At 35.4% G+C, this 26,900-nt stretch overlaps 2 protein-coding genes across 4 annotated transcripts; one reads left to right on the top strand and one right to left on the bottom strand.

Annotated features, from left to right (window-relative positions):
* The first annotated feature begins 17,177 nt into the window (after positions 1-17,177).
* Positions 17,178-21,245, top strand: LOC132617079 (small ribosomal subunit protein mS79 (rPPR3b)-like). 2 transcript variants are annotated; one of them, XM_060331968.1, is made up of 2 exons: positions 17,178-18,558; positions 21,107-21,245. In XM_060331968.1, the coding sequence occupies exon 1, from the start codon at positions 17,433-17,435 to the stop codon at positions 18,516-18,518; it is 1,086 nt and encodes a 361-aa protein (XP_060187951.1). In that variant the 5' UTR covers positions 17,178-17,432; the 3' UTR covers positions 18,519-18,558; positions 21,107-21,245. The 2 variants fall into 2 exon arrangements, with proteins under 2 accessions (XP_060187951.1, XP_060187950.1); XM_060331967.1 differs by having other exon boundaries at positions 21,104-21,241.
* LOC132617081 (anthocyanidin reductase ((2S)-flavan-3-ol-forming)) lies at positions 19,711-25,945 on the bottom strand. 2 transcript variants are annotated; one of them, XM_060331969.1, is made up of 6 exons: positions 25,572-25,945; positions 24,593-24,759; positions 22,890-23,090; positions 22,042-22,219; positions 21,100-21,313; positions 19,711-20,043 (listed from the first exon to the last, which is right to left on the bottom strand). In XM_060331969.1, exons 1-6 carry the CDS (start codon positions 25,699-25,701, stop codon positions 19,899-19,901), a joined length of 1,035 nt encoding a protein of 344 aa, XP_060187952.1. In that variant the 5' UTR covers positions 25,702-25,945; the 3' UTR covers positions 19,711-19,898. The 2 variants fall into 2 exon arrangements, with proteins under 2 accessions (XP_060187952.1, XP_060187953.1); XM_060331970.1 differs by having other exon boundaries at positions 22,042-22,201; positions 25,572-25,929.
* Positions 25,946-26,900: the final 955 nt, after the last annotated feature.

Below are 26,900 nucleotides of genomic sequence, written 5' to 3'. Positions count from 1 at the left end.
GTATATTTTTATGACACACTTTTAAGAGTCACCCAATTATGCATATTTTAGCCAAATATAGTTAAATAAAGGAAAAAAGAAAACTTACCACCTTTGCATTTATTTAAGTTTAGATTTTCTACATTACCATATTCATAATATAATTCTATTCAAAGTTCAAATTTACTAAAAACTATTACTTATATGCAAACTATTTTTTCGCAAGTCTCATTTTTTTACAATAAAATTATTATTTTAAGCTTAACAACATTTATAAGTGTTATTTTTTTTAAGTGGACTATTATGTATTTCTTCAATTTAGTTTAAATAGCATCATTCTGTTTTCCTTTAAAACCTCAACGACATATGCAACCTATTTTTCTTAAGATTTAAGCATTATATTTAATCTGAATTAATTAACCTAAGTTTGGTCGGATAACCGTAAGTTAACGGATTCTAAAGGATGCCTAACCCCTTCCCTTTACGATAATATAGAGCCCTTACCTAGAATCATACTGGTTAAGCAGACTATTAATTGAGGTTTAGTTTTAACTTTGCCTTAGTTAACCTCTAGGTGTCCTAATTCACCGTTAGATTAATTAGGTGGCGACTCCTTAAAATAAAATAAATAGGAATCACCAAAATGTCATACTCCTAATTCAACCCGGTTAAAATGGGGTGTAACAGCTTGGCGACTCCGCTGGGGACTTTAGGCTCTAACCATAACAGACTTAGGTTAATAGTTAATTTGTTGAATATCTTGTTTGTTTTCTTTTTGCCTTCATTATTGCTTTTCCCTTATATGCTTTTGGGTGTTTGTATTTTATTCCTTATGTAAATTTTTCTATGTAATATGTATGTTATTGCTTTCCTTAAATTGGCATTCCGCTCATACTTCTTCCACTCCTGGAAAACTCACACATATTCACACACTTAAAGCGGCTTCGCAGTTTGCGCCCGTGCACTACTAAATTACCCCTTTAGTTGGATCGATCTTGTGGATTTAGTCGATCGGCGGTGCAGTCGACGGCCACGGACTTTCCACTCCCAAGTTGTCCGCTTGGGGGAGCCTTGTGTCATAGGAAAATCACTCTTAGTCTACCTAGGTAGAGCTAAAACCAAAACCTTGTAAGGACATGCATCATTTTAAACCTAGGAGGCTTAATACCCTTGGTGTATTAAGTTCATTAGTCAACCTTACCAAATGTCCAAATGAGTCTATGACTCTAGTTGACACTATTCACTATCTATATGCATTATTTGAAAGACAAATATGTGGAATATGTGGACCTAGTACTCTATAGATAAATATTTCAGGAAAAACTGACATTTTGTTGCAGGTTGTCGTGGAGCATCCAATTAATGCCGGAGTGTTGAAAACAACTAAAGGAAATCAGTGGAGATGAAGTATTAGATATCTTAGATTAACTTTGAATTGTATTATTAATTGACATGTAATAAATTTTTATTATTCTTGTAAATTAGTTTTAGGAAGAGTTATGGAATGATACATAAAAAACATGTTTGTCCTTCAAATGTTCGTTAGGCCTACCTCTGGCATAAAGAGGTCCCTTGCATTATAGAACGCGATGTATTATGTGAAATAATGTGTTTATGTGCAATAACATGTCCTTACCGTATACTGACTCGTTTTTCTTTTTCTTTCTTATTTTATCTTTTTTCTTTCAAACTTATTTTTAAAACAAAAAGGTTGACTTGTGCTAAAGGGGAACTGGCGGAGCATCCATATTTCACACGGTCTAGAGCCAAGAAATCAGACTCTGACTCATCACTAGTCACCTGGTTAACTAAAAAGACTCGTTCTAAAATGGAGCAAAGTTTGATCAATGCAACCACTTCATCTGAGCCATTTCTTAGTTTACCGATCACAAGTGATCCCACATCCTGTAATGAACCAGAAACACATTTGGAGATCATTGCTCGTCTGGAGCGACGAGTTGCTGAATTAAGTCACATGGTACTTCAAAATTGGTCATTTTCTCAAACTCCGCCACATATGACTCCATCTCACGGGGTTCGTCAGACTTTGCCTATGCCACCTCCATTCCCAAATTTAGACGAATTTAACCAAACAAATTATTTTACCACTTCTCAGCCGATTCGTTCCGAACCCCTCACTCAAAATGCTCCCCTTTTATTTACAGCCACCTCTTCAAAAACTCAGTTCATACCGCTGACACATGATGTTACCAATGCGCATCAAGTTCCGCCAGTGTATACTTATACCACAGCTCCACCCATGACACAAATCCAAGGACAATATCGCACAGATGTTGATCATTATGTCGAAGTCGAAAATGAGGCAAGGGCAGTTAATGATGAAATGATAAATAGAAAGCTCAAAAGTTTGGAAGATGCCATGAGGAGTTTGCGTGGACTCGGTAGTAACCAAAGCGTGAGATATGAAGAGTTATGTGCATTTCCTGAGGTAGAATTGCCACCAGGTTACAAGATTCCGAAATTTGAGAAGTTTGACGGGTCGGGAAACCCTTTCTTCCATTTGAAGGTCTATTGTGAAAAGTTGATTGGCGTGGGAAAGAATGAGGGGATAAGAGTCAAGCTATTCAATCAGAGTTTGAGTGGAAAAGCCTTGTAGTGGTATTCTAAGCAAGATACAACCAAATGGCGTACTTGGGATGACTTGGCAAATGCTTTTGTGGATCATTACAAGTTTCATGTCGAGATTGCTCCTGACAGAATCTCAATTACAAAGTTAAACAAGAAGTCAATCGAATCATTTCGAGAATATGCTATACGGTGGAGGGAAGAAGCATCTAGGGTACACCCACCCATGGAGGAGACAGAAATGGTTACTTTCTTCATTCAGGCATTAGAGCCGGAATACTACGAACGTTTGGTGACAATGGGCGGAAAGACTTTTGCAGAAGTGATCAAAGCTGGAGACATGATCGAAGATGGCATTAAGACAGGGAGAATAACAAGTCTTGCGGCTTTACAGTCTACTAGTAGGTCCCTACAAATTGGTGCTCTCGGAAACGGAAAGAAAAAAGAAAAAGAAGCGGCATCGGTAATGGCTTTGGGAAACACATTATACCACCATCAACAATCCCCGCAATATCAATCTAACGCTCACCACTCACAACATTTCCAATACTCTCCACATCCATACAACCAAGCTTTGTCATTCTACCAATCTCAATCACCACAAATTTCCTACCCCGTTTACAACACACAACCAGCATATCGAGCTCCACGACCACCAACATACCCAGCTCCACCATCACAATCTCATCATCCAAACAATGCATCCGCACCTCGCCCAAATAAGCCGTTTCGCAATTTGACACCATTGGGAGAGCCATTGAGCGTTATTTTTGAAAGACTGCAAGCTTCAGGCTTAGTATATCCTGTGGAAGGTAGAATCCCAGATCCACTACCTAGAAGTTTTGATCCCACTAAAACATGTGCATATCATTCGAGGGTAAAAGGTCATTCCACTGATCGTTGTTACGCGTTGAAGCATAAGGTTGAAGATATTATCGAAGCAAAACAGATCATGGTCAAACAACCGACACCAAATGTGGTTAACAATCCACTCCCGACCCATGATGGGGCCACGATAAATATGATTGGAATAGATGAAAATGATGACGATCCGGCCGAATTCATTGTGCCTGTGGATAGCGTGGAAGATCATGGTCTTGTAGCCGTTGCTTCTCCAGCTGTAGTGATAAGGGGTTGCGTACCTATCGAGATATTAGGAGCTTCGTCGACGCCTGTGGAAGCAGTTCAGGCACCCACCTCCGAATGCGGGTATTTTATATTTCAGTTCAGGCGCCCACCTACGAATGCGGGTATCTTATATTTCAGTTCAGGCACCCACCTCCGAATGCGGGTATTTTATATTTCAGTTCAGGCGCCCACCTCCGAATGCGGGTATCTTATATTTCAGTTCAGGCACCCACCTCCGAATGCGGGTATTTTATATTTTAGTTCAGGCACCCACCTCCGAATGCGGGTATTTTATATTTCAGTTCAGGCACCCACCTCCGAATGCGGGTATTTTATATTTCAGTTCAGGCGCCCACCTCCGAATGCGGGTATCTTATATTTCAGTTCAGGCACCCACCTCCGAATGCGGGTATTTTATATTTCAGTTCAGGCGCCCACCTCCGAATGCGGGTATCTTATATTTCAGTTCAGGCACCCACCTCCGAATGCGGGTATTTTATATTTTAGTTCAGGCGCCCACCTCCGAATGCGGGTATCTTATATTTCAGTTCAGGCACCCACCTCCGAATGCGGGTATTTTATATTTCAGTTCAGGCGCCCACCTCCGAATGCGGGTATCTTATATTTCAGTTCAGGCACCCACCTCCGAATGCGGGTATTTTATATGTTAGTTCAGGCGCCCACCTCCGAATGTGGGTATCTTATATTTCAGTTCAGGCACCCACCTCCGAATGCGGGTATTTTATATTTTAGTTCAGGCGCCCACCTCCGAATGCGGGTATCTTATATTTCAGTTCAGGCACCCACCTCCGAATGCGGGTATTTTATATTTCAGTTCAGGCGCCCACCTCCGAATGCGGGTATCTTATATTTCAGTTCAGGCACCCACCTCCGAATGCGGGTATTTTATATTTTAGTTCAGGCGCCCACCTCCGAATGCGGGTATCTTATATTTCAGTTCAGGCACCCACCTCCGAATGCGGGTATTTTATATTTCAGTTCAGGCGCCCACCTCCGAATGCGGGTATTTTATATTTCAGTTCTGGCACCCACCTCCGAATGCGGGTATCTTATATTTCAGTTCAGGCACCTACCTCCGAATGCGGGTATTTTATATTTCAGTTCAGGCACCCACCTCCGAATGCGGGTATCTAATATTTCAGTTCAGGCACCCACCTCCGAATGCGGGTATTTTATATTTCAGTTCAGGCACCCACCTCCGAATGTGGATTCAACGTTCGAAACAGGGGTTGCAAGTGAAACTTCCCCAGCCTTGTCTTATTTACACATATATTTCTTTATTGCTAACAATTGTTTTTAGCTGGTAGCTTTGAACAATATTGAAGTTGGCATCACACATCAAATCGTGGAACTATTTCTTCGGCAGCGAACTGGGGCAAATTGTCAAGAAGGATAATCAGACTTCCCGACACGGGTCAAAGATCTACCTCGAACACTCGTCTCTTATCACAAGTATTCTTTTGCATTCCAGCAATCCAATTTTCAGAATTCTCAAGTTCTATCATAATACCCAGTGTCATCATAATTCGACACTGGGACAATGTTTGCAAGATTCGCGTCAATCGGGGTTCATTAGTCATTCAGGTGTCGTAATTGTCCCAGAACTACACTCGACCTGATTCTCGTGCAGCCCGGGATATGTAGGCAACTCAGAGACCGGAGTTCGGTCATAATCTTCTCAAGTTTCCTTTAGCCGGGACAAAATAGGCTATTGAGTCAACGTCTTTTCCCGACAACTCTTTTCATCATTACCGGGCAAAGAGGGACAAGTTGTTGACACCCAATTTTGTCCCGCCTCTCCTCCGAAATACCTATGTACGCTTCTAATATTTTTGGAAAATAAAAAAAAAAAAAAATATATATATATATATATATATATTATATTTTACTATAATTACTAGCCTCTTATCAATACCGGCGTTTCATTATTCTATTACAGTTACTAGCCATCATTATCATTATTATTATTATTATTATTATTATTATTATTATTATTATTATTTATTACTATTATTATAATTCACAATTTTTTATCATTTCGACATTTTACCAGCTTACGCACATGCATCGCATTTATCTTTGCATAATTAAATAATAGTATTTATTTTGCTGTGGATTTTCAAAATATTATTACACGGCTATTACAACGCCATTTTTTATCTGAGCATTAATGATTGCATATTTCATATTGAGCAATATTTTAACACAAGTTATTTAAACAGGCCTTTTATTTAAATTTAGAAGCCAAACTGTTTCGCGCACTCAGTCCGTATTTTTGATTTATCGGATCCCAAATCAAAGTCCAATCAACTCACAAATATTTTGGACCAGCCTATATTTTGATCCCAATTTTTAGACCAGTCCATGTTTTAATTCGCTAGCCCATTCTTTTAATACTCGGTCCAAAAATTGACCCAATCCACAAATGAATCGGGTCCGACCCGTGCCAGTTCAGAATAAGGGAGGGTTTCCCTTCATCATTTTCCTCCTTCCGCCGCTCTTCCTCCTTCACCTCCCTCTCTTCTCTTTCTCCCGCCTCTCTCCCTCATCGCCGCCTCCACTCCATTACACTTCTGACACCCCACTTCCCTCTGCTCCCCCACTCGTCTTGCCCCCCCCCCCACGCTCGTCATCCCCATTTCCTCTTGTCGCCCACTCCACTACACCTCTGACACCACCCCCACGTTACCTCCACTCCTCTTCCATCCTCATCGCTCCCTCCACACCACTGTCACCCCATTCCATCCTGTCCCCCGCTTCTCTCTCTCTTCTTCGCGACAAACCCTAGAATCGCCCTATAAATAATCGTTTCTAAGTCATCAAAAGAGATTTTTTGGGGAGGCAGGGAATGACCTGAAGAAATAGAGGATTTTGGATTTTAGAAACCCCCCAAGAATCAGTTTTTTTTTTCGTCAAGAAATTCCCCAAGAATTAAGCTCTCAGCCGCACAATAACCCTTTGAAAATTTGAGTCTTTTAGCCTAAAATTCCATAGAAACTGAAGGCATTCGTTTTGTTGCTAAAAATACTCTAAGCCAAAATTTCGATTTTTATCAATCTTTCTTATTTCTGGGAATTGAGTTTTGAAGTGTTCGAGGTGATATCGAACCCTTCGTCCCACTTCGCTGCACCCGAAGAAGGTAATACCTTCTCATGTTTATTTAATATTTGTATGATCTATTGATGGTTTTTCTTTTGTGTTGAGTGTTTATGTCAAGTGTTACATACTTATTTTGATTTAGGTAAAGTTTGGTAAATTCTGTTCCTTTAAAAAAAAAATTCAGTTCGTTTGGTATGCTGAAATGGTTAGTACAGTTGTGTTATTTGTTAGTTTAAACCAGGATCGTATGCGTTAAAGTTAGTCAGGTTTAGTTGTGTTTTATCATTCGCAAAGTTTAATCATGTTTAAGGACCCTTTAAATCCTGCCTATTTGTTAGTTGGGGTCCTGTTTAGCCAGTTCAATCTATGTTACGCCTACTTTAGCTTCTGACAATATGTTTAATTAGTTTAAGATCATGTATCTTTGCGTATTAGTTGGGAATGATGCTCCTTTGTATGTGAATAAATTTGAGAAGATGATTAAACCTCCAATCCATTTGTCGAAACTGGTCTTCATTTAGCTTAAGTACAGAACTGTAGAAAATTGTTGATACTGAGTAAATGTGTTTCCATTCTTCAACAAATACTCTCATGCTGTTTCTCTGTGTTATTGGAATGGTTCATGGTATACGATACTAGTTGGTGCACCAACATATATAAGTATACGATTTAGATTGCTTTTACTTTAAGGTAAATGGCACTGTAGGTTTGAGTATTTTGTTTGAAAGTCCAGAATGGCTTGAATCCCCTTTCTGTGAAGTGGGCATGGCATGCTTTAGCCTCTTTTTTTTTTCTTCTTCTTTATCATCGTGTGAATCGAACATTTCTGGAGCTTAGGGGTTACTTTAGATTGCAACATTATCATGAGTATATCAAGAATGTATGCATGTTTTGATTAAATGTTCAATCATGTACTTAGCATAATTTGGTGAATGCACTACTGAATGGTTTGATCTGTTTAAACCATCTATATGGTTCTGTGTTTGAGTTTGAACATAGATAAGGAATTTGGTCCAGTTTGGCTTTGAAATTCGATACTCCCTCTGTTTTTTTTTTTTTTTGTCTCCTTGAAGTCTTTTTCGAATGAATGAGTGAAATATGTGTCAGTTAAATCTTGCGTATATTCTAGTACCAGTACGCATCTCTGTTAGAATTCTGCATATTTTGCAAAGCATATCTCGTTGAAGTATGTATGTAATGTGTATACGCGAAATATACTCGGATATACATAATACATATATAAGTCATTCTGGGAAACTGGAACTGCCCTGTTGTTTTGGGCCTACTTCACTATTTTCTTTTGTATTTCCGACGCGTTTTTGGGCTTGTCTCATTCTCGTGATCGTTACCCCTCTAATTGGTCTACCCCCTCCCCATTTTTATTTTATTTGGCTGTTTTGCTTGGTGTCTGTGTTATTCAGTAGTATGAAACAAACCGTATGAGCTTCAGTTGTTTCTTTATCATTGTCTCATTGGGGGCTTGAACATTTTTCTCTAATTATCCTATTGTTGTGTTATATGCTAATTCTGTACTTATTTTCTTTATTTGGGTCTTAGTCCTTTATCGTATGCTAATCCTTTCCTTTTTTTTATGCATGACATCTCGCATACGAGTCCAAGCGACTCGTCATCTCCTCCCGCATTCGGTGTTGGGCTACAAAGCCCCAACATAATATTCTCGAATCATTTTTACATCAGGCCTATTTGCAGCAAAGAAAACAAAATATTTGGGCCTTGGCCCATGCAACACAGCAGCCAGCCCGCAGCAATGCAATGAAATTTCTGGGCCGAGGCCCATATGCCAGATCTGATTTGCAGCGATTTCTTAAAATGGGCTGAGCCCATTTAACTACATTTGCTCCTCCATTCCATTTTTATGCATTTAATATTATGTTGTTGACTAACACTTTATCTTGTTGTTGTTTTACTTAGCTTAGACGAATTATAAGGGAATTAGTATGGAAATTAGTTTAATATGATGGGTAGTTAATTTAAAGTATCTATAATATTTATTTTGTCAGAATAGTTGATTATCAAATAGCATATTTGGAGTAAAAAGAATCATGTTTTCTCCCTTAGAATATTGTTAATATGTGAATATAAATTCAAGTATATTTTTATGACACACTTTTAAGAGTCACCCAATTATGCATATTTTAGCCAAATATAGTTAAATAAAGGAAAAAGAAAACATACCACCTTTGCATTTATTTAAGTTTAGATTTTCTACATTACCATATTCATAATATAATTCTATTCAAAGTTCAAATTTACTAAAAACTATTACTTATATGCAAACTATTTTTTCGCAAGTCTCATTTTTTTACAATAAAATTATTATTTTAAGCTTAACAACATTTATAAGTGTTATTTTTTTTAAGTGGACTATTATGTATTTCTTCAATTTAGTTTAAATAGCATCATTCTGTTTTCCTTTAAAACCTCAACGACATTTGCAATCTATTTTTCTTAAGATTTAAGCATTATATTTAATCTGAATTAATTAACCTAAGTTTGGTCGGATAACCGTAAGTTAACGGATTCTAAAGGATGCCTAACCCCTTCCCTTTAAGATAATATAGAGCCCTTACCTAGAATCATACTGGTTAAGCAGACTATTAATTGAGGTTTAGTTTTAACTTTGCCTTAGTTAACCTCTAGGTGTCCTAATTCACCGTTAGATTAATTAGGTGGCGACTCCTTAAAATAAAATAAATAGGAATCACCAAAATGTCATACTCCTAATTCAACCCGGTTAAAATGGGGTGTAACAGTGCCGTGTTACATCCAACCCCCGATTTGGGGCGTGACATCATTTCACTCATGGTATTCATCCATTTTGTCAATAGTACCTCAATTTAATTCAGTCATTTTAAGTCCCAGATTAATCAGTTAAATAATAATTTAAGGAGATTTACAATACAATAACTGAAACGCTAAGAACAAAAAGATAATTTGTTTGGGCAAAGCTTTTGAAGAAGAAGATGGAGAAACAGAGGAGCATATCCTGTCTGAAAAGATGGATATAACTTAAATAGTAATATGAAAACTGGCTATTAGGTGCAATTCCTACAAAAAATTCACGTTAGTTCGTCGGGTCATCGCACAAATGCCCTTATTTGGGGGTGATCTTTAATTTTTGCCCCTCAAATTTCTGTTCTTTATAATGACGTTTGTCTGCATAATTTTTTTATTGTTATAGCAAGATGCTATTATAGAGCATATATAATATGACATAATACGAAAATCGTCTCCAAAGTAAACAAAACCACTACAGTGAAATGTTGCTCTAGAGGTAAGCTGTTACGGAAAATGATTAGTTTTGCACTTGTCTCTAAACGAAAAGTTATAAGTGTTTTTTCTCGTTATACTTTTTCAACATATTTGTCTTTGTCATCCAATTTTCGGGCCGTGTGTGGCGCCTACATGGCTTATTTTTTCCCAATTATATTTGGTCACCATTTAAAATATTTAAACCCTCTAAACTACACCATAAACCCTACACTCCACGGTCTTTTCTCATTACTTACTTCTTCACTACCAATGGCATCTTTAACCAAATCAATCAAAACCATCTCACAAGATTTATACAAAGAACACAACCTCAAAACACTTGTTTCTAAATTCAAACAATACTAAGATATCACCCGTCTTAGCACGAAAACTGGCATTTACGAGTCTACTATTCATCGATTAGCTTCCGCTAAACGGTACAAATGGATTGAAGAAATCCTAGAACACCAAAAGCGATATTGATCCGATGTAGCCGAAAGAGAGTTTCAATGTAAGGCTTGTGAGTTTGTTTGGGAAATCTGGGTTGTTTGAAATGCCTGAGAGAACTTACTTTTAAACATCCACTTGCAAGCAAATGAAAAAGAAAAATAACCATTTGCAAAAAAATCTGCAGTCTATACCTTAAAGAGAAAATGACAAAAATGATCCCTTATGTTTAATAGTAGGTTCAAAATAGTCTCTTAAGTATGCACTTGACAGTTTTGGTCCTTTGAATTTGTCAAACAATAACACTTTTAGTTTCGTAAGATATTTATCGAACTCTGTTACATTTGAAGAAAAACAATGACAAAAAAAAAAACATAAAGAACAAGAAAGTCACATCAAATTCTAAAATATGCAACACAAAAACTACACTAGACACTAAGGTGTTGTTTGGCCATAAATACCAAAAATAAATTCACTTTTTTTGGAATTTTTGAAGTTGGAGTTGCAGTTGTGTTTGACCATAGTTTTTAAAATTGTAGTTTTTTGGTGAAATGTAATTGTAAAAAAGTGAAAAAAGTGAATTTGTTTTAAAAAACAAGTTTTTCTTATTTTTGGTATTCTGAAGTTGTATTTCGAATATTTATGGCCAAACGCCCAAAAGTAAAAAAAGTGAAAAAAAATTCCGGAAAAAAGTGAATAATTTTTATGGCCAAACGGCTACTAAGAATATTTTTAAAAAATAGTAGAAATTATTCAAAAAAATTGCACGAGAATCTAGAAATAAATTAAAAATAGCAAAAATCACAAAAATAGTACCTCTAAATGAGAATCCCCTTACTTGTTAATAGTTTCCGTCAAATCTAACAACAGTGTTTGATAAGTATTTGATGGACCAAGACTATAAAGTGCATACTTGAGGGACTATTTTGAACCTATCCTTGAACATAAGGGACTATTTTTGTCATTTTCTAGTACCTTAAAACCCGAATAATTTATTTGATTAGCAGGCCATATTGATTTTAAACTATAAATAACCCTATTTTATTTTTTAACCCATTTTAATTAATTTCCACACCCTGTTTTCTGGTTTTAGGCATTTAAGTAGTAGGAGAAATTATAGGAATGTTAATTTTAAATTAACATAATTTTAGGGATTATGTTAAGTTACCCATCGAAAATGAGTTTCTTTTGTTCCCATACGTATCCATCTAAACGGGATTCTTTGTTTTATCAATTTACTCTTCTTCTTTTTTTCTTTATTATAATCCTTCTTAACTTTTCAACATAGACCTTTCATCAGCTAAATCATTCAAAAATTTATACAAAGTTTGAGGACTCTTTTTAAACAAGATTTTCATGGGTAGTAAGGGGTACCATTTTATGTATGATCAACGTATGCATATTTGTTGTATAATCGATGTATATTATTTGATATATAACTAATGTATGCATATTTGATGTATAGTTAATGTATACCCCTGAGTATTGTGAAGTTTTCTTGCTGCTTCTCTATATTGGTTCATCGTCAACTTATATTTTCTCATTTTTTTTTTCTGGTACATTTTGAGTGTATAAGAAGCGTATAATTAGTATATACATTAGTTATACACATATAATCAATATATACATTAATTATACACATATTTACATGATAATTATACATCAACTATACAATGCATATTCCTTATATAAAGTGTATAAACAATGTATAATGGATTCCCTTAATCTGGTTGTTTCTCCTGATCTTGCCTTCTTCTTCTTCTTCAAAAAAAAAAAAAAAAAAAAGGGGGTGGGGGAGGATCTGTGAAATTTTTGCATATTTGACTACACATTTCACCAATGAAAAGTGCTTTTCAAAGAACATAAAGTTCAAATGTGACACAAACGGAAAAATGATTTTCAAAGACACAAAAAATTTAAAATTTTCATATCAATGGCAGAGGGAATAAAAATGTCAGAAACACTTGTTTTGAGTGAAGACTATTCCTTGCTAAATGAAAGAACACACCAATAACAGTTTTAAAGACATTAGAAATCTTCAATGGCAGAGAAAGGAAAAAGTTTTTTTCAAGAGAGATTTGGTAAGAGTGTATTCCGATAATTAAGGCTAAATTAATGAGGACGAAATGCTAATGGCTTTAGTTAAAGCTTTCTTTTTTAACTAGGTTTACTGAAGCGGCTATAAATTTTAAGGCTATTTATTGTGAACAAAAGTTTAAGGTTAGGAGGTGTAATCAAAAGTATCGGGTGGCTATTTATGTTTTCCCCCCTTAAAACCCTACACTCCATATCCATTTTCTCATTACTTCTTCACTATACTAATGGCATCTTTAACCAGAACAATAAAAACCATCTCCACAGTATCGGGTGGCTATTTATGTTTTCCCCCCTTAAAACCCTACACTCCATATCCATTTTCTCATTACTTCTTCACTATACTAATGGCATCTTTAACCAGAACAATAAAAACCATCTCCACTGACTTTTACAAAGAAAGCGACCTCAAAAAACTCGTTTCAAAATCAAACAATACTCAGATATCCCCCCTTTTCGCACGAAAATCGGCATTTATGAATCTACAGTTCATCGGTTAGCTTCCGCCAAGCTCTTCAAATGGATCAAAGAAATCCGCGAACACCAAAAGTAATACAAACCTTAATAATATTTTTTCTATGGAAAATTTTTCCTCCAAATAGGAGAAAATATTTTCGGGAAACATTTTCCGAATCAATAAAAACACACTAAGGCATCCCAACTCATCCAACCTACCAGGCCCACTTACCCCCACCCCACCTACCCATTGCCCCCCTCCTACACCCACCTCACACTCACCCCCAACCTACCCCAATACCCTTACCTTACCCCTCCCCCACTTACGTACCCCATCTGCCTACTCCTGCCTACCCCATGCCCATCTGCCTACTCCCACCACTAGAAGTTGCACTGCAAATTTATAAACCTCATAGTGTTATGCCTTAAATATATGCAAATATTCTTAAAACGATATTTTCTAACTTGAATATTAAACACAAGAAAATAAATAGAAAAATCACTAATTTATCGAGAAATCTTTTCTTGAAAAATATTTTTCCATGGAAAATATTTTCTTTCAATACCAAACACACCCTTAATTAAAGACCCATTTGCAAAAAAGAAAAAAAAAAGGGAAAAAAGATAAAAGGAGGAACCATTTGCATCAAAACCCTGTAAGCATTAACCATAAACCCTACACTCCACAGCCATTTTCTCATTACTTACTTTCTTCACTATCAAAATGGCATGTTTAACCAGATCAATAAAAACCATCTCCAATGACTTATACAAAGAATACCTCAAAAAACTCGTTTTTAAATTCAAACAATACTTAGATATCACCCCTTTTCGCACGAAAACAATCATTTACGAGTCTACTATTCATCCATTAGCTTCCACTAAACGGTACAAATGGATCAAAGAAATCCTCGAACACCAAAAGCAATGTCGACCCGATATAACGAAAGAGAGTTTCAATGTAAGGTAGGTTAGTTTGTCTGGGAAATGTGGGTTGTTTGAGAATGCTCAAAAAGTGCTTTGATGAAATGCCTGAGAGAACTTACTTTTAAACATCTACTTGGAGAAAAGGTCATAAATAGTCCCTTATCCCACATGTCTAAAATGTTCCCTTAACTATATATTTACCGGTTTTAGTCCTTTAACTATCCAAAAATTTATCAAATTTGGTCTCCATCTATTTTTTTATACAAACAGTGTACAAATTCATAAATCTTCGTGAGATTAATCGTTAAACCATTCCTCAAACCTATATTTGTCTCTCCCTGCTTCTTTTTCCTCAAGTTCATTCTTTAACCTCAACTTTTTTTCTCAAGTTCTCTCTCGCGTTTCGTAACCGATGGACTGCGTCGGTTAAAACCGATCCAGTCCGTCTGTTTTGTTAAAAAAAAAAAAAAAAAACTGACTATCTCACATCGATTTTTTTTTTTAAATTAAAGGGCTTTACCACTAGACCACTGATATTTTTTGTTTATATACTTACATTGATTCAATTTATACTGTTTTTTCGCTCTAAAAACCAACGAACTCCGTCTCCATCGGGTTTTTTTATAAAAAAAAAAAAAAAAAAAACTGACTGACTCCATCGGTTTATTTTAGAAAATAATATAACAAATAATTATATTTTTTCAAGCATTTTTGTGCAAAAAATAATCGACGCAGTCCGTCGATTTTCTTAAAAAAAATGATTTAAAAAAATTATTGAAAAAACCGACAGAATTTGTCAATCTTTCCGTCGGTTTTTTCATAGGTTTTTTTCCGTCGGTTTTTACCAGTTTTTTAGTAGTGTTTGAGAAGAAGGGTTACAGAAATTTTGTACCTGAGTTTGTCTTTTCGAATTTTAGAGACTCGAGAGCGACACCAGTGCCAGAATGCTCTTTTTTTTTTTTTTTTTTTAACAAGAGGAACTTGAGGAAAAAATAAGCAGAGAGAGAGAAATATAGGTCTGAGGAATGGTTTAATGATTAATCTCACGAAGGTTTATGAGTTTATATGCTGTTTGTATAAAAAATAGATGGAGACCAAATTTGATAAGTTTTTGGATAGTTAAAGGATTAAAACCGGTAAGTGTATAGTTAAGGGACCATTTTAGACCTACTCCCATAGATAAGGGACTATTTATGGCCTTTTCTCCATCTACTTGCAAAGAAAATAACCATTTGTATCAAAACCCTGCAGTTTGTACTTAAAAGAGAAAATGACAATAATTATCCCTTATGCTTGATAGTAGGTTCAAAATAGCCTCTTAAGTATGCACTTAACAGTTTTGATCCTTTAAGTTTGTCAAAATTAACACTTTTAGTCCCTATAACGTATTTATCGAACTCTATCTGTTTCATTTAAAGGAAAAACAGTGAAAGAAAAAGATTTAACTATCGACACCAAAAAAATGACATCAAATTCTAAAATATGCAACACAAAAGCTACACACGACACTGACAACAACAACAACAACAACAGCATACCAGTGTAATCCACAAGTGGGGTTGGGACAAATACTAGATACTAAAAAATATAATTAAAAAAAGTAGAAATTACTCAAAAATCTGGATGAGAATCTAGAAACAAATTAGTAAAACATAACAAAAACTACAAAATTGTACATCTAAATGCGAATTCCCGCTAATTCTTACCTTTTTCATAGTCTCCATCAAATCTAACAGACCGTATTCGGTAAATATTCGATGGAGACTAAGAGCCTATTTGGCCTAGCGGTTTTGAGGCCAAAAGCGTCTCTTTTCAACAAAAAACACTTATTTTAGATATTTGACAAATTAGTAAAATTACTTTTAAGTAGAAGCAGAAACAGTTTTTCTGTGGTTGGGGAGAAGCAGAAAATTTCTGCTTCTTGAAAAAAGCAGAAGCAGAAAATTAGTTTTTCAAGACAAAAATATCCCTGCCATAAATATATATCTACAAAGTATATCCCTCATTAATCCATTAATTTCTAATCAATAATTCTTTGTGTTGAATTTTAATTGGTAAAATGCTTTTGGATTTTGTTTGGGTTGTAGTTTTAGTATATTTAAATCATCGTGTTGATATTATATCAATATTAGATATTTACTTTTATTTATTATGAACTTAGATTTGTTGAAAATTTTAATATGTATTATTAAATTTTAATTAAATAAAAGTAAAAACTTAATTGAAGTCTTCCATAATAGATATTTAATATAATTTCTTTCTATAAAACAATCTTGATAGTAATGTTCATTGATACTTGTTCTTTTTCGTAATTTGATCTCAAAAACACTTTTTTTAAGAAGGTTAGCCAAACACAATCTGCTTATTAAAAGTACTTTTTAAATTAGCCATACACAAACTGCTTCTCACAAAAAGTACTTTTTTGAAAAACACTAAAAAAAAAAAAAAATATTTCTCAAAATAAGCAGTTTTTAGCCGCTAGGCCAAACAGGCTCTAATTATAACCAAGACTATTAAATGCGTACTTAATGGACTATTTGAACCTACCCTCAAACATAAGGGACCATTTTTGTCATTTTCTAGTGCCTTAAAACCCTACACTCCATAGCCATTTCCTCATTACTTCTTCACTACCAATGGCATCTTTAACCAAATCAATAAAATCCATCTCAGATGACTTATACAAAGAACGCAACCTCAAAAGACTCGTTTCTAAATTCAAACATTATTTTGATATCACCCGTTTTCGCACGAAAATCAGCATTTACGAGTCTGCAGTTCATCGATTAGCTTCCACCAAGTGGTACAAATGGATTGAAGAAATCCTCGAACACCAAAAACAATACAGACCTTAAAAATATTTTTCTAGGGAAATTTTTTTCCTCAAAATAGGAGTAAATATTTTTCTTAAACACTTGATGGAAAACATCCCGAATCAACTAAAACACACAAATGAATCCCCAATCCACCCCCACCTACCCACTTCCCTATCACCTCTTACCTCAGCCCCCACGTTCATCCCCACCCCACCCTACCTATCCCATACCCTGAACCTACCCCACCTCCCACCCCTACCTACCCTAACCCCACCACCCATCCGCCTACCTCCATCACAAGAAGTTGCACCCCGAATTTAAATATATGCAAATGCTCCTAAAATAATATTTTCTAACTTTTGTACCAAACACAAAAAGTTAAATAGGAAAATCACTAATTTACCGAAAAAATACTTTCTTGAAAAATATTTTTCTTTCCGTCAATACCAAACACACCCTTAATTAAAGACCCATTTGCAAAAAAGAAAAATAAGGGAAAGAAAAAAAAGAAAGAGAATCATTTGCATCAAAACCCTTTAACTTTATACCATAAACCCTACACTCCACAACCATTTTCTCATTACTTCCTTTCTTCACTATACCAAAATGGCATCTTTAACCAGATCAATAAAAACCATGTCCAATGACTTATACAAAGAACGCAACCTCAAAAAACTCGTTTCTAAATTCAAACAATACTCAGATATCACCCGTTTTCGCACGAAAACCGGCATTTACGAATCCACAGTTCATCGATTAGCTTCCGCTAAACGCTTCAAATGGATCGAAGAAATCCTCGAACACCAAAAACAATATCGACCCGATATAACGAAAGAGAATTTCAATGTAAGGTTAGTTAGTTTGTATGGGAAATGTGGGCTTTTTGAGAATGCACAGAAGGTGTTTGATGAAATGCCTGAGAGAAGTTTGAAATCCGTTAACGCGATTTTAAGTGCTTGTGTGAATTCAAACAAGTATGATAAGCTTGAATCTTTGTTTCATGAATTGCCCGAAAAGTTGAAAGTGAAACCTGATGTTGTTACGTATAATATAATGATTAAAGGGTTGTGTGAAAAAGGAGAGTTGGATAAAGTTGTTGTACTGGTTGATGAGATTGAGAAAAATGGGTTAAACCCGGATTTGGTTACGTTTAATACGATTCTTGGTGCGGTTTACGCGAATGGTAAGTTTGATGATGGCGAAAAGATGTGGAATTTAATGGTTAAGAAGAACGTTAAGCCGGATATTAGGAGTTATAATGCGAAGTTGGTTGGATTGGTGAATGAGAATAAAGTATCGGAGGCGGTGAAAGTTGTTGATGAATTGGGAAGTTTTGAGTTGAAGCCGGATGTGTTTACTTATGGTGCTTTGATTAGAGGATATTGTAAAAAGGGTGATTTGGAGGAGGCTAAAAAGTGGTACGGAGAGCTCGTGAAGAGCGGTTCTGCTCCGGATAAGGTGATATTTGGAAGTGTTATTTCGTCTGCTTGCGAAAAGGGTGATTTTGATTGGGCGTTTGAGTTGTGCAAAGAGGTTTTTAAAAGGAAGTGTAATGTTGATGTGAAGTTGTTGCAAGGAGTGGTGGATGGGTTGGTGAAATCATCAAGGGTTCGAGAAGCTAAGGAGGTTGTGCATTTGGGCAAGTCGAATGATTACCATCTTTATAAGCTCAATTTGCCTTTAGATGAGTAAGGGACGAGGTGGTTGCTTAGCGTTTTAGATGCTGAATTTGGTACGTTTACCTCGTGTGCGAACTTAATTTGATGGTAGTTTCATGACTGTTAGCAAATAGATGTATTCTTGTTTTGGATATTGAATGAATTTATACTTTGTTCAGCCTTTGTGTGTGAGTTTCATGACTTTTAGCTATAGGTTTCTATAACAGTGCTTCCAATAGTAGCATAAATGAGTACGACAAAATATAGATGCATTCCTCCTGTACAAGAAGTCAAGAGCCATGGGAACATATTAACCCATAAATTATGCAATCAGCTTAGAGCTGATGACATTTTCGTTGTGATCAATCATTCAAAGATGGGATATCCCATGCCTATTTGTAATTATAAGGCAACTAGAACTGTTTGTCCGATATGGATATGAAGTTCACAAGCTATTTTTAGGATGGTCTCGTAAGGATGCTAAACATTAGGTCACTGTAAGAAAATGGTCAGAGAGGGTTGTCAACAGGGGTTTAGGTGATCTATTAAGATCCTTAACAGAAGATACTTTTGCGCACAAGTATTAACGACAAAAGAGAATGGTATTCTTGTCTTTTGTGGTTGGAATTTGTTTCAATTTCCTTTACGTGCTATGATGTCATTCCAGTTTACCCACAGCTCTACTGTCTTCTCCTCTTGTGCCATTTCAAATATTTGAAGAATAATGTAGTCTAGTTAATGGAACATTTTCTTGCATACTTACAGTTAACTACTTAACAATTAATAAAGGTTTGGTTTCTGTTTTTGTTATAAGCATTAAGTAATAACTTATATGTTATAAAAGTATTTGCTCCATTATATGCAAGAGTCATGACAAGATCTTGAAACATATCTAAGAATACAGGGAAAAAGTTAATATTTACTCTTTCCCAACAAGAAAATGCAAGAATAACTGTACCTGAGTATTAGTGCGCTGATCAGATAGTCTATTAATTACGAACTAGGAGGTGTGTTGGTTCTGTTCTGAATAGTCAATCCTAATTTGATTAGTGCCCGTGCCAAAATGCTTAGGCGGGTTTGAACTAAATCAATTGCACCCTGGGGAAGGTAAATTCAGTATTTCGTTATTAAATGGAAGATTTCAAATGATCAAAAGAAAAGCACATTTCAAGAATTAGTGTTCAGCCGCTTCAGCTATATAATAAAACATGTGTAGTCCCTGCAAATTCGTTGAAGAGTATGTCTACCACTTTAACAGTAAATCTTGAAGGATTATTTGGGATAATAGAACACAGAACTAGACTTATTTTATTTATAAATTATCCATTCTTTTGTGTATTAAATTCAATCTTGTTTCTTCAAAGCAATTGCTACAGAAGAGTGTTGCTCTTTGCCACAAGATACACTGAACTCTTCAGTTTTTCAGTAACCCCTTTTCTTTAAAACAAGCAACACACTGATCATAAATCTCTTCAATCCCATACTTAAAATTGAATCCTTCTTTGATGAGTTTTTCTGATGATATGATCAACTTGGCTTTAGAGGGGAAGTCTCCGAAACTGCAATTCATCAACCAAATTTATATGAGTAAACAAGTTTTATACCATACAGTTTATGAATATAAGAAGGAAAAAAAAAGAAAAAGAAAAAAAAGGATTTGAATGCTTCAATAGGGAGATAAGACTATTTACAAATATCTTATTAGTCCTGCTTTTTTACCCCTATGCTTTGCACCGTCGTTGCATGTCTTCATCACTAAATCCTTTTTTCTTGGACTATCAAAGGTTGTAGTTAGATGGTAAGTAGCCCTTCATCCTTAACCAGAGGACTGGGGTTCGAGCCTAGGACTGAAGTCGACTTTAGTAGGGAGCGTTTTTATCTCCAAAATGTGACTTTTGGGCTCGAATCCGGATTAGTGGTGCCCAAAGTATGCGTCAGACACCGGGTGGGGAAAAAAACCTGAACTTGCAACTCATCGGTGCATGTCAAGAGAGTTTGGAATATGGATCTGGGTTATATATACTGACAATTCTATGAATTTTTACACTATTGAGTATAATTTAAAATATCATAAGAGGTCATTATGTATATTTTCTATATTACCTGATCATGCTTGTTATAAACAGCTACCTGTTATTTATGCAGGTAAACACAACCTAATGGTGTTAAAAATAGTTAGTACAAGTTATTGCAGATAATTACTAACCAGATGATGTTTAAAAATGCACACTATTAGTGCACTAAACTTTAACTCTTAATTATACAAAGAAATATTTGTATTTGCATTCATTCTAGAAAAGCCAATTATCAACCTAATTGTGAACCAATTGTTTTGTTCCTTATTTAATGCTATCATGTAGCATAACCTGATGGTGTTAAAAAGCTACATATTGTCAGTGTACTGAACTCTATGCTGCTCGGGCTCTTCAAAAAGTGCCGATGGGTGGGTGTCGGATCCTTCAAAAGTAGTGATCCGACACGAGGAAGACAACATTTTTGGAGAGTTACAGTAACAGATTGAATTAACTCTTACTTATACAAAGAAGCATTTGCATTTGTATTCATTCTAGAAAAAACGCTTATGAAGCTTATTTAATATTTGTAACATTACTTACTCAGTAGGAACACATGAAGTTGGGTATCTTTTCTTCAAGAAATTTGCAAGCTCTGGAACACTGGTATTGACTGTAGAGCAAATGTATCTTCCAAAAGCTGATTCTTTCTCAGCAACAAAAATATGGGCACGACAAACATCCTCTACATGTGTCATAGAGATTGAACCTGATAACATCTGCATGCCCTTCAAGTTACTTATAAGAAATTCATTCCCTGTCAAAATATTTGCAAAGATAAGATTAAGTTCTTCCAATTACAGTGTTTCATGTGCAATTTTGGATATGCGTTTAGAATGATTATTTGATCAAAAGGGGAGAATCGACTATCTTCTTCTATTTTTTGTTTTCACTAGGTGTCCCAATATCTGTTTTGTTGCCCCGACTAATAGCATATTTGGTCAAGCTTCCAAAATTTGCTTATTTGGAAAAGTCTTTTTTGTCAAAAATGCACTCCACTAATATTGAATATCAATTTGTGCTTGGCCAAGGTTCTAAAAATGCTTCCGTGGAAAAGTTACTTTTTTAGCTTTGAAAAATATCTTCTACTACTACTGAAAAACACCTAACTTTTTTCCTAAAAGCTTGGTCAAACACCTCATCTCTTAAATAAAGACTTTCTTTAAAAAAAAAAAAAAGAATAAGCACTTTCGGTCGCATCACATAAGGCTCATTAAAGGGGAAGTTCTTTACCAAGATTATTTTTATTCATAGGACTGGAAACCGAGACCTCTGGTTAAGGATGGAAGGTTCTATCCATCCCATCATAACCTTGATGGTAATGATTCTCTACGTTAGTTAATCTAAAATAGTTTCTAAATTTTAGTGTTAGATAGTGAGACAGTTTCTTCAGGAAAATGTTTTCTTGCAAATATATTCCGTCATACCAAATGCACCCTCAAAATTTGTTCGAAAGTATATATATTACTCGTCTTTTATTCAGACCTGTGATCAATGACATGGCAAGAGCAACACTGCTTGGAGTTTCTGGAGTAAGGTAAGGACCAGCCATGAGAGATGGAATTACAGTGATAAGTTTAATATTGTTTTCCTCAGCAAATTTCCAGGCTTCCTTTTCAGCTAATGTTTTGGAGACAGGGTATCCCTGGATAGTAGTAAAGAACTTTTAGAATTATTAGCCATATTGTTAAAAAACATAATTAAGAATATATGTTCTTTAACTATTTAAACTTTTAGATGCGATAACTCATAACACAATTGAACATGGTACAAAAAGAGCAAGCAGATGGTTTAAAATCAGTGGCATACGTACACAATTTCGTGCAAATAGTGTTGGTCTGTTGTCACAACTTGACTTATATTTTGGATTACGACATGAAGTTGTAGAGGTTTTAATGCTTTACTTCTAGTTCAGAATTGGCGATTATCTTGAGGTATTGTCAAACAGTGTAGATCTATTATGTATTTCTTTTTTTCCCGAAAAATATATTAATTCTTCTAATATGGAGTAGTTTTTTTTTTTTTTACGAAGTCATGTCGGAAAACACTCCTAGAATGGTGTCAACTACTATCCTGAGCTCAAGTTTCATCTAGTTCATTGTCAAAAAGAATTTCTACCTTCTCGACCAATAATAAAAGTATACATTCTTTTCCAATTTAAACTTTTATGAGATGGTTCACATACCTCCCAAGGTAGGGGTAAGGTCTGCATACACACTATCCTTCCCAGACCCACTTGTGGAATTACGCTGAGTATGTTATTATTGATGAGATGATTGGTTACACAGTTTAAATATGCAAAGACAATGTTAAGACTAATATTGAGAAATTACCCAAGTAGGTGGCTTTGTGGAAGTCAAGAATCCAACATCTGTCCAATTAGACTCATCCATGACTAGGTCTGTTCCACTAAGCTGGTTGATAGTCACAGCTGCAGCTGATGAGGTCAACACAACACGTTTTACTCTATTTGATTTGGCACATGCCTTCAGAACATTCACAACTCCTTGTATTGCTGGTTTTATCATATCATTCTGCCAATAAAGCGAACGAAGATTAGAGTCGAGGTAAATTCAAAATTTAGAGTCAAAGAATTCGGAATAATTTATGTTACAGAATTTGAATCGGGACAGTGTTCAAGAAAGAAATGAAGAATTCTGAAATTTTAGGTCTTAAATATGCCATAGCAATAACATTTTTTTGTTTTGTTTTGTTTTTGGTAACTAAATGATTATATTAACCACCATTGGAAAGTTACATAACCACAGCAGATATCACCAACTTCTGCTGTCTCACTTGTTAAGTCTCTCTATCAGACTAAATACAATATAAGCTCAGCTACACAAATTCTACTTAGGAAAGTCTTCTAGTTCAGGATCATCTCTTAATGGAGATATCCCCGTATCCAGAAGTCCCTTTACATCACTCTTACCATAGATCTCTATACTACTCTATTTGCAACTAGTCAAAATTTCAGTCTCTGCATCAAGTTGCTAGTCCCTGTTGTTGCTCTAATGTTGCACGTACAAGCAATAAGTCCTGCTATAGCTTCTACAGTCCTACTCTTCTTCTCAAAAATACACAAGTTTCCCTCATTCCATATCTCATGAACAACCTCTGCATACACCATCTTGAACATTGAGGCAGCTTGTGATCTCCCCTTAGCATTGCACAAAGTCCATTGAAAGTGTTGGTCCCATGTAGTTGCCTTGTGTAGTTGCCTCTGCATCCATAGTAGTAGTCTGTCCCATACTCTTGTAGTGAAGCTACATTCAGCAAACAAGTGGTTTCTGGTCTCAGGTAGCATCTTGCATAGTATACATGTTGTATCCACTGATATACCCCGTTTATCCAATCTATCACTTGTGTGCATCCTGTCTTGAAAGTGGAGCCACATAGTGAAAATTGCCTTTGCTCTAGCCTCTTTTTTGAACATTAAGCATTTCCAGGTCATTCTAGTTTGTTGTCCCATGAGTTTGTAATATATTTGTCTGATTATACTCTTTGTAGTTGTCCACTCTAGTTGCCTCTAATCAATCACTCATAGCAATAACATTTGTATTGCTATAAAACTTTTAAAACCTGCGGCCTTACATGTCATAATATTTGTGTGATTTTAAACCGCGGATATACCTTGTTCCAAGCGGTGTCACAGGACATCTCTTCGTCGAGTTTTTCTACTAGTAGAGACAATAAGCGAAATGACAATATGAGGTATACAGATTTATTCATTTATTCACTTCTTTAAATGTTGGCACCGTTTATGAAAATTTTTGCTTCACACCGCTGATTATAAAAGCTTATCATTAAGCATAAAACGAGAAATTAACTGGAAGTCGGTCATTCTCTTTTAGAACGGACTAAAAATGAAAGCAGTATACATTTTGAACATTTTTGCATATGTATACATATTGGGAGCCAAAGCAATACGTTCAGTTGAATCGACAAAACCAGTCCTAAATCCGTCTTTGAAGATTAAATTAAATGTTATGGAAGCTCAAGAGTGCATGAAAGTGTAATATAATTCTATATATACCTCTGGATCTTGGGAAGCAAAATTGATTGGTGTTGCAACATGGAAGACAGCGTCACAGTCAGCTATAGGGGCATCAAAGCTTGTTTCATCTGTTAAGTCAGCTTGGAATATTCTCAAGTTGCCCGAACTATGTAAGGCTAAGAGGTGAGATATCTTGTTGTGATTCCCTATTAAGAAAATCAGAAAGCAAAAGATTAAATTAAACAGTTATGAGGAGAAAAAAAAAAAAAGAAGGAATGAGATATTGTTAGATGAAGCTCAATGTTTCATATGATGCCAAATGGTCAAGAAAAGTCAACTTTACGTATTTTCTAATGGTGCTATAGCCTACTTGATTGTGCAAATTTAACCAAAAATTGAAAAGAACAAAAAAGGAGGAAAGGAAACACGTACAAGCATGGACCACTTTCCTTTTAGCCCTTTCTCCATCTACTTATTTTTCCACTCAGTGTTCGGTACTCATTTTAGAGCTCCGACTAATTTGGATTGGGGTTCTGTATAGACCATTAAAAGGGGGAAACGCTCCCTAACAGGATTCCACTTATTACAATAAACCGAAAACTAAATAGGGTTTAACTTTCATATGTACATGAAAATATAAATTCATTTTACATTGCTATCAAGTCACCTTAAAGGAATTACACATAATCAATGGAACTAATAATCGTAACCTTCTACAGTAGGCTAAATTGTAATGATTCTGTAAATAAAAAAAATAAAAAAAAGCAAGCTTACATACACTATCAGTGGATATATAAGATAGAGAAGGGCGGATATACCTTAGCCCAATTGGTGTTACGGACACCGCTTCGTCAATTTTTTCAGAAGATGCATATATGTATATAGAGAGATAATAACCAACATGCAAATATTGGGTATCAATTAAAAAATGATACCGCTTGTCATTATAGTAGTTCATTTATTTGTTCATTTTTTTCTTTTCAAATATGGATATCATTTACGAAAAATCCTGACATACCAGGGTCCCGGACAGTTGTATTAACAGTGTAGCCTTTCTCAAGCAAAAGTTTGACAAGCAAAGATGCCATAAAACCAGTGCCACCAATTACACAAGCTGATTTCAATCCAATTTCTGAAGACCCTGCCATGGAATAATCTTTTAATAAAATTATAAGACTTTGAAACCTTATAGAGAAAAATAATGTGAATACTCAAAACGTTAATATTTTAGTGTCAAATGGAAGCCTTTGTGTCGTAATATTTAGATGGATGCAGCATCCTTAATTTTATCTAAGACCATTAGGTTATGAAGTAGCTGGGCACGTGGAGTCACCAAAAGGTCAAACGTAGAAATTCAAAAGCAAAGTCTATAGTTAAAAAATAAAAAGATATAGCAACCTATTTGGAAAATATTGGAGAAATTTCGATATGCCTAGCTACCTCTACAATTTAAACAACCTATTTAGAGAATAATAATAACTTGCATCAATCCCAAATAAATTGAAATTAGCTTTATTTAGAGATGTCTATGAATGGATTACGAAGAATTTGGAAGGATGAATATAGCTGGATTAATAAGGAAAACAATTCATAACTATCCATAGGGCAATTTTTACGATTGCCTTTATTCAGAGGTGGTCTTTAATTTTTGCCCTTCATAAAAAAAATCGCAAGACAGAGTTTCGTAGCAAGGTAGGCCTATTCGGGCAAAAGTTAGGAGGCCTAACTTTTACCTTACAAAGTAAAAAATAAAAAAAAAATCTGGTCATTTGCACGATTTCCCTTCAAAGGCACTGGTCTTTAATTTTTGCCCATCAAATTGGTGGTCTTCAATTTTTTTCCCTTCGCCTAATACCATGAGGTTTGGGGTTTGAACCCCGGCTCAGTAAAAAAAAAAATCGCAAGGCAGAGTTTCGTAGCAAAGTTAGGCCTCAGACAGAGTTTTGAATGCAAAACTTTACCTTGCGAATCTAACCCTCTGCCTTGCGAAATTCATTCTTTTTTTTTACTGAGCTAGGCTTCAAACCCAGAACCTCGGGGTATTAGGCGAAGGACAAAAATTAAAGACCAATGCTTTGAAGGGCAATCCGCACAAAAAAATGGATTTTTTTTTCCTTAAGACAGACTTTTGCCTCAAAACTCTATCTTAAGGCAAATTCTGCATTAAGACAAACCTCTGCCTTATAAGGCAGATTTTTGCCCGAATAGGTCTACTTTGCAATGAAACTCTGTCTTGCGATTTTCTTTTATTTTTAATTTTTGATTGAGCGAGGGTTCGAATCCGGAACCCATAAATTTTTAGACGAAGGACAAAAATTAAAGACCACCAATTTGAGGGATAAAACTT

The sequence above is a fragment of the Lycium barbarum genome, chromosome 11, assembly GCF_019175385.1.
Source record: "Lycium barbarum isolate Lr01 chromosome 11, ASM1917538v2, whole genome shotgun sequence".
Classification (NCBI taxonomy): Eukaryota; Viridiplantae; Streptophyta; class Magnoliopsida; order Solanales; family Solanaceae; genus Lycium; species Lycium barbarum.
The sequence above is the reverse complement of the archived record's forward strand: the minus strand, read 5'-3'. Positions and strand labels throughout refer to the sequence as shown.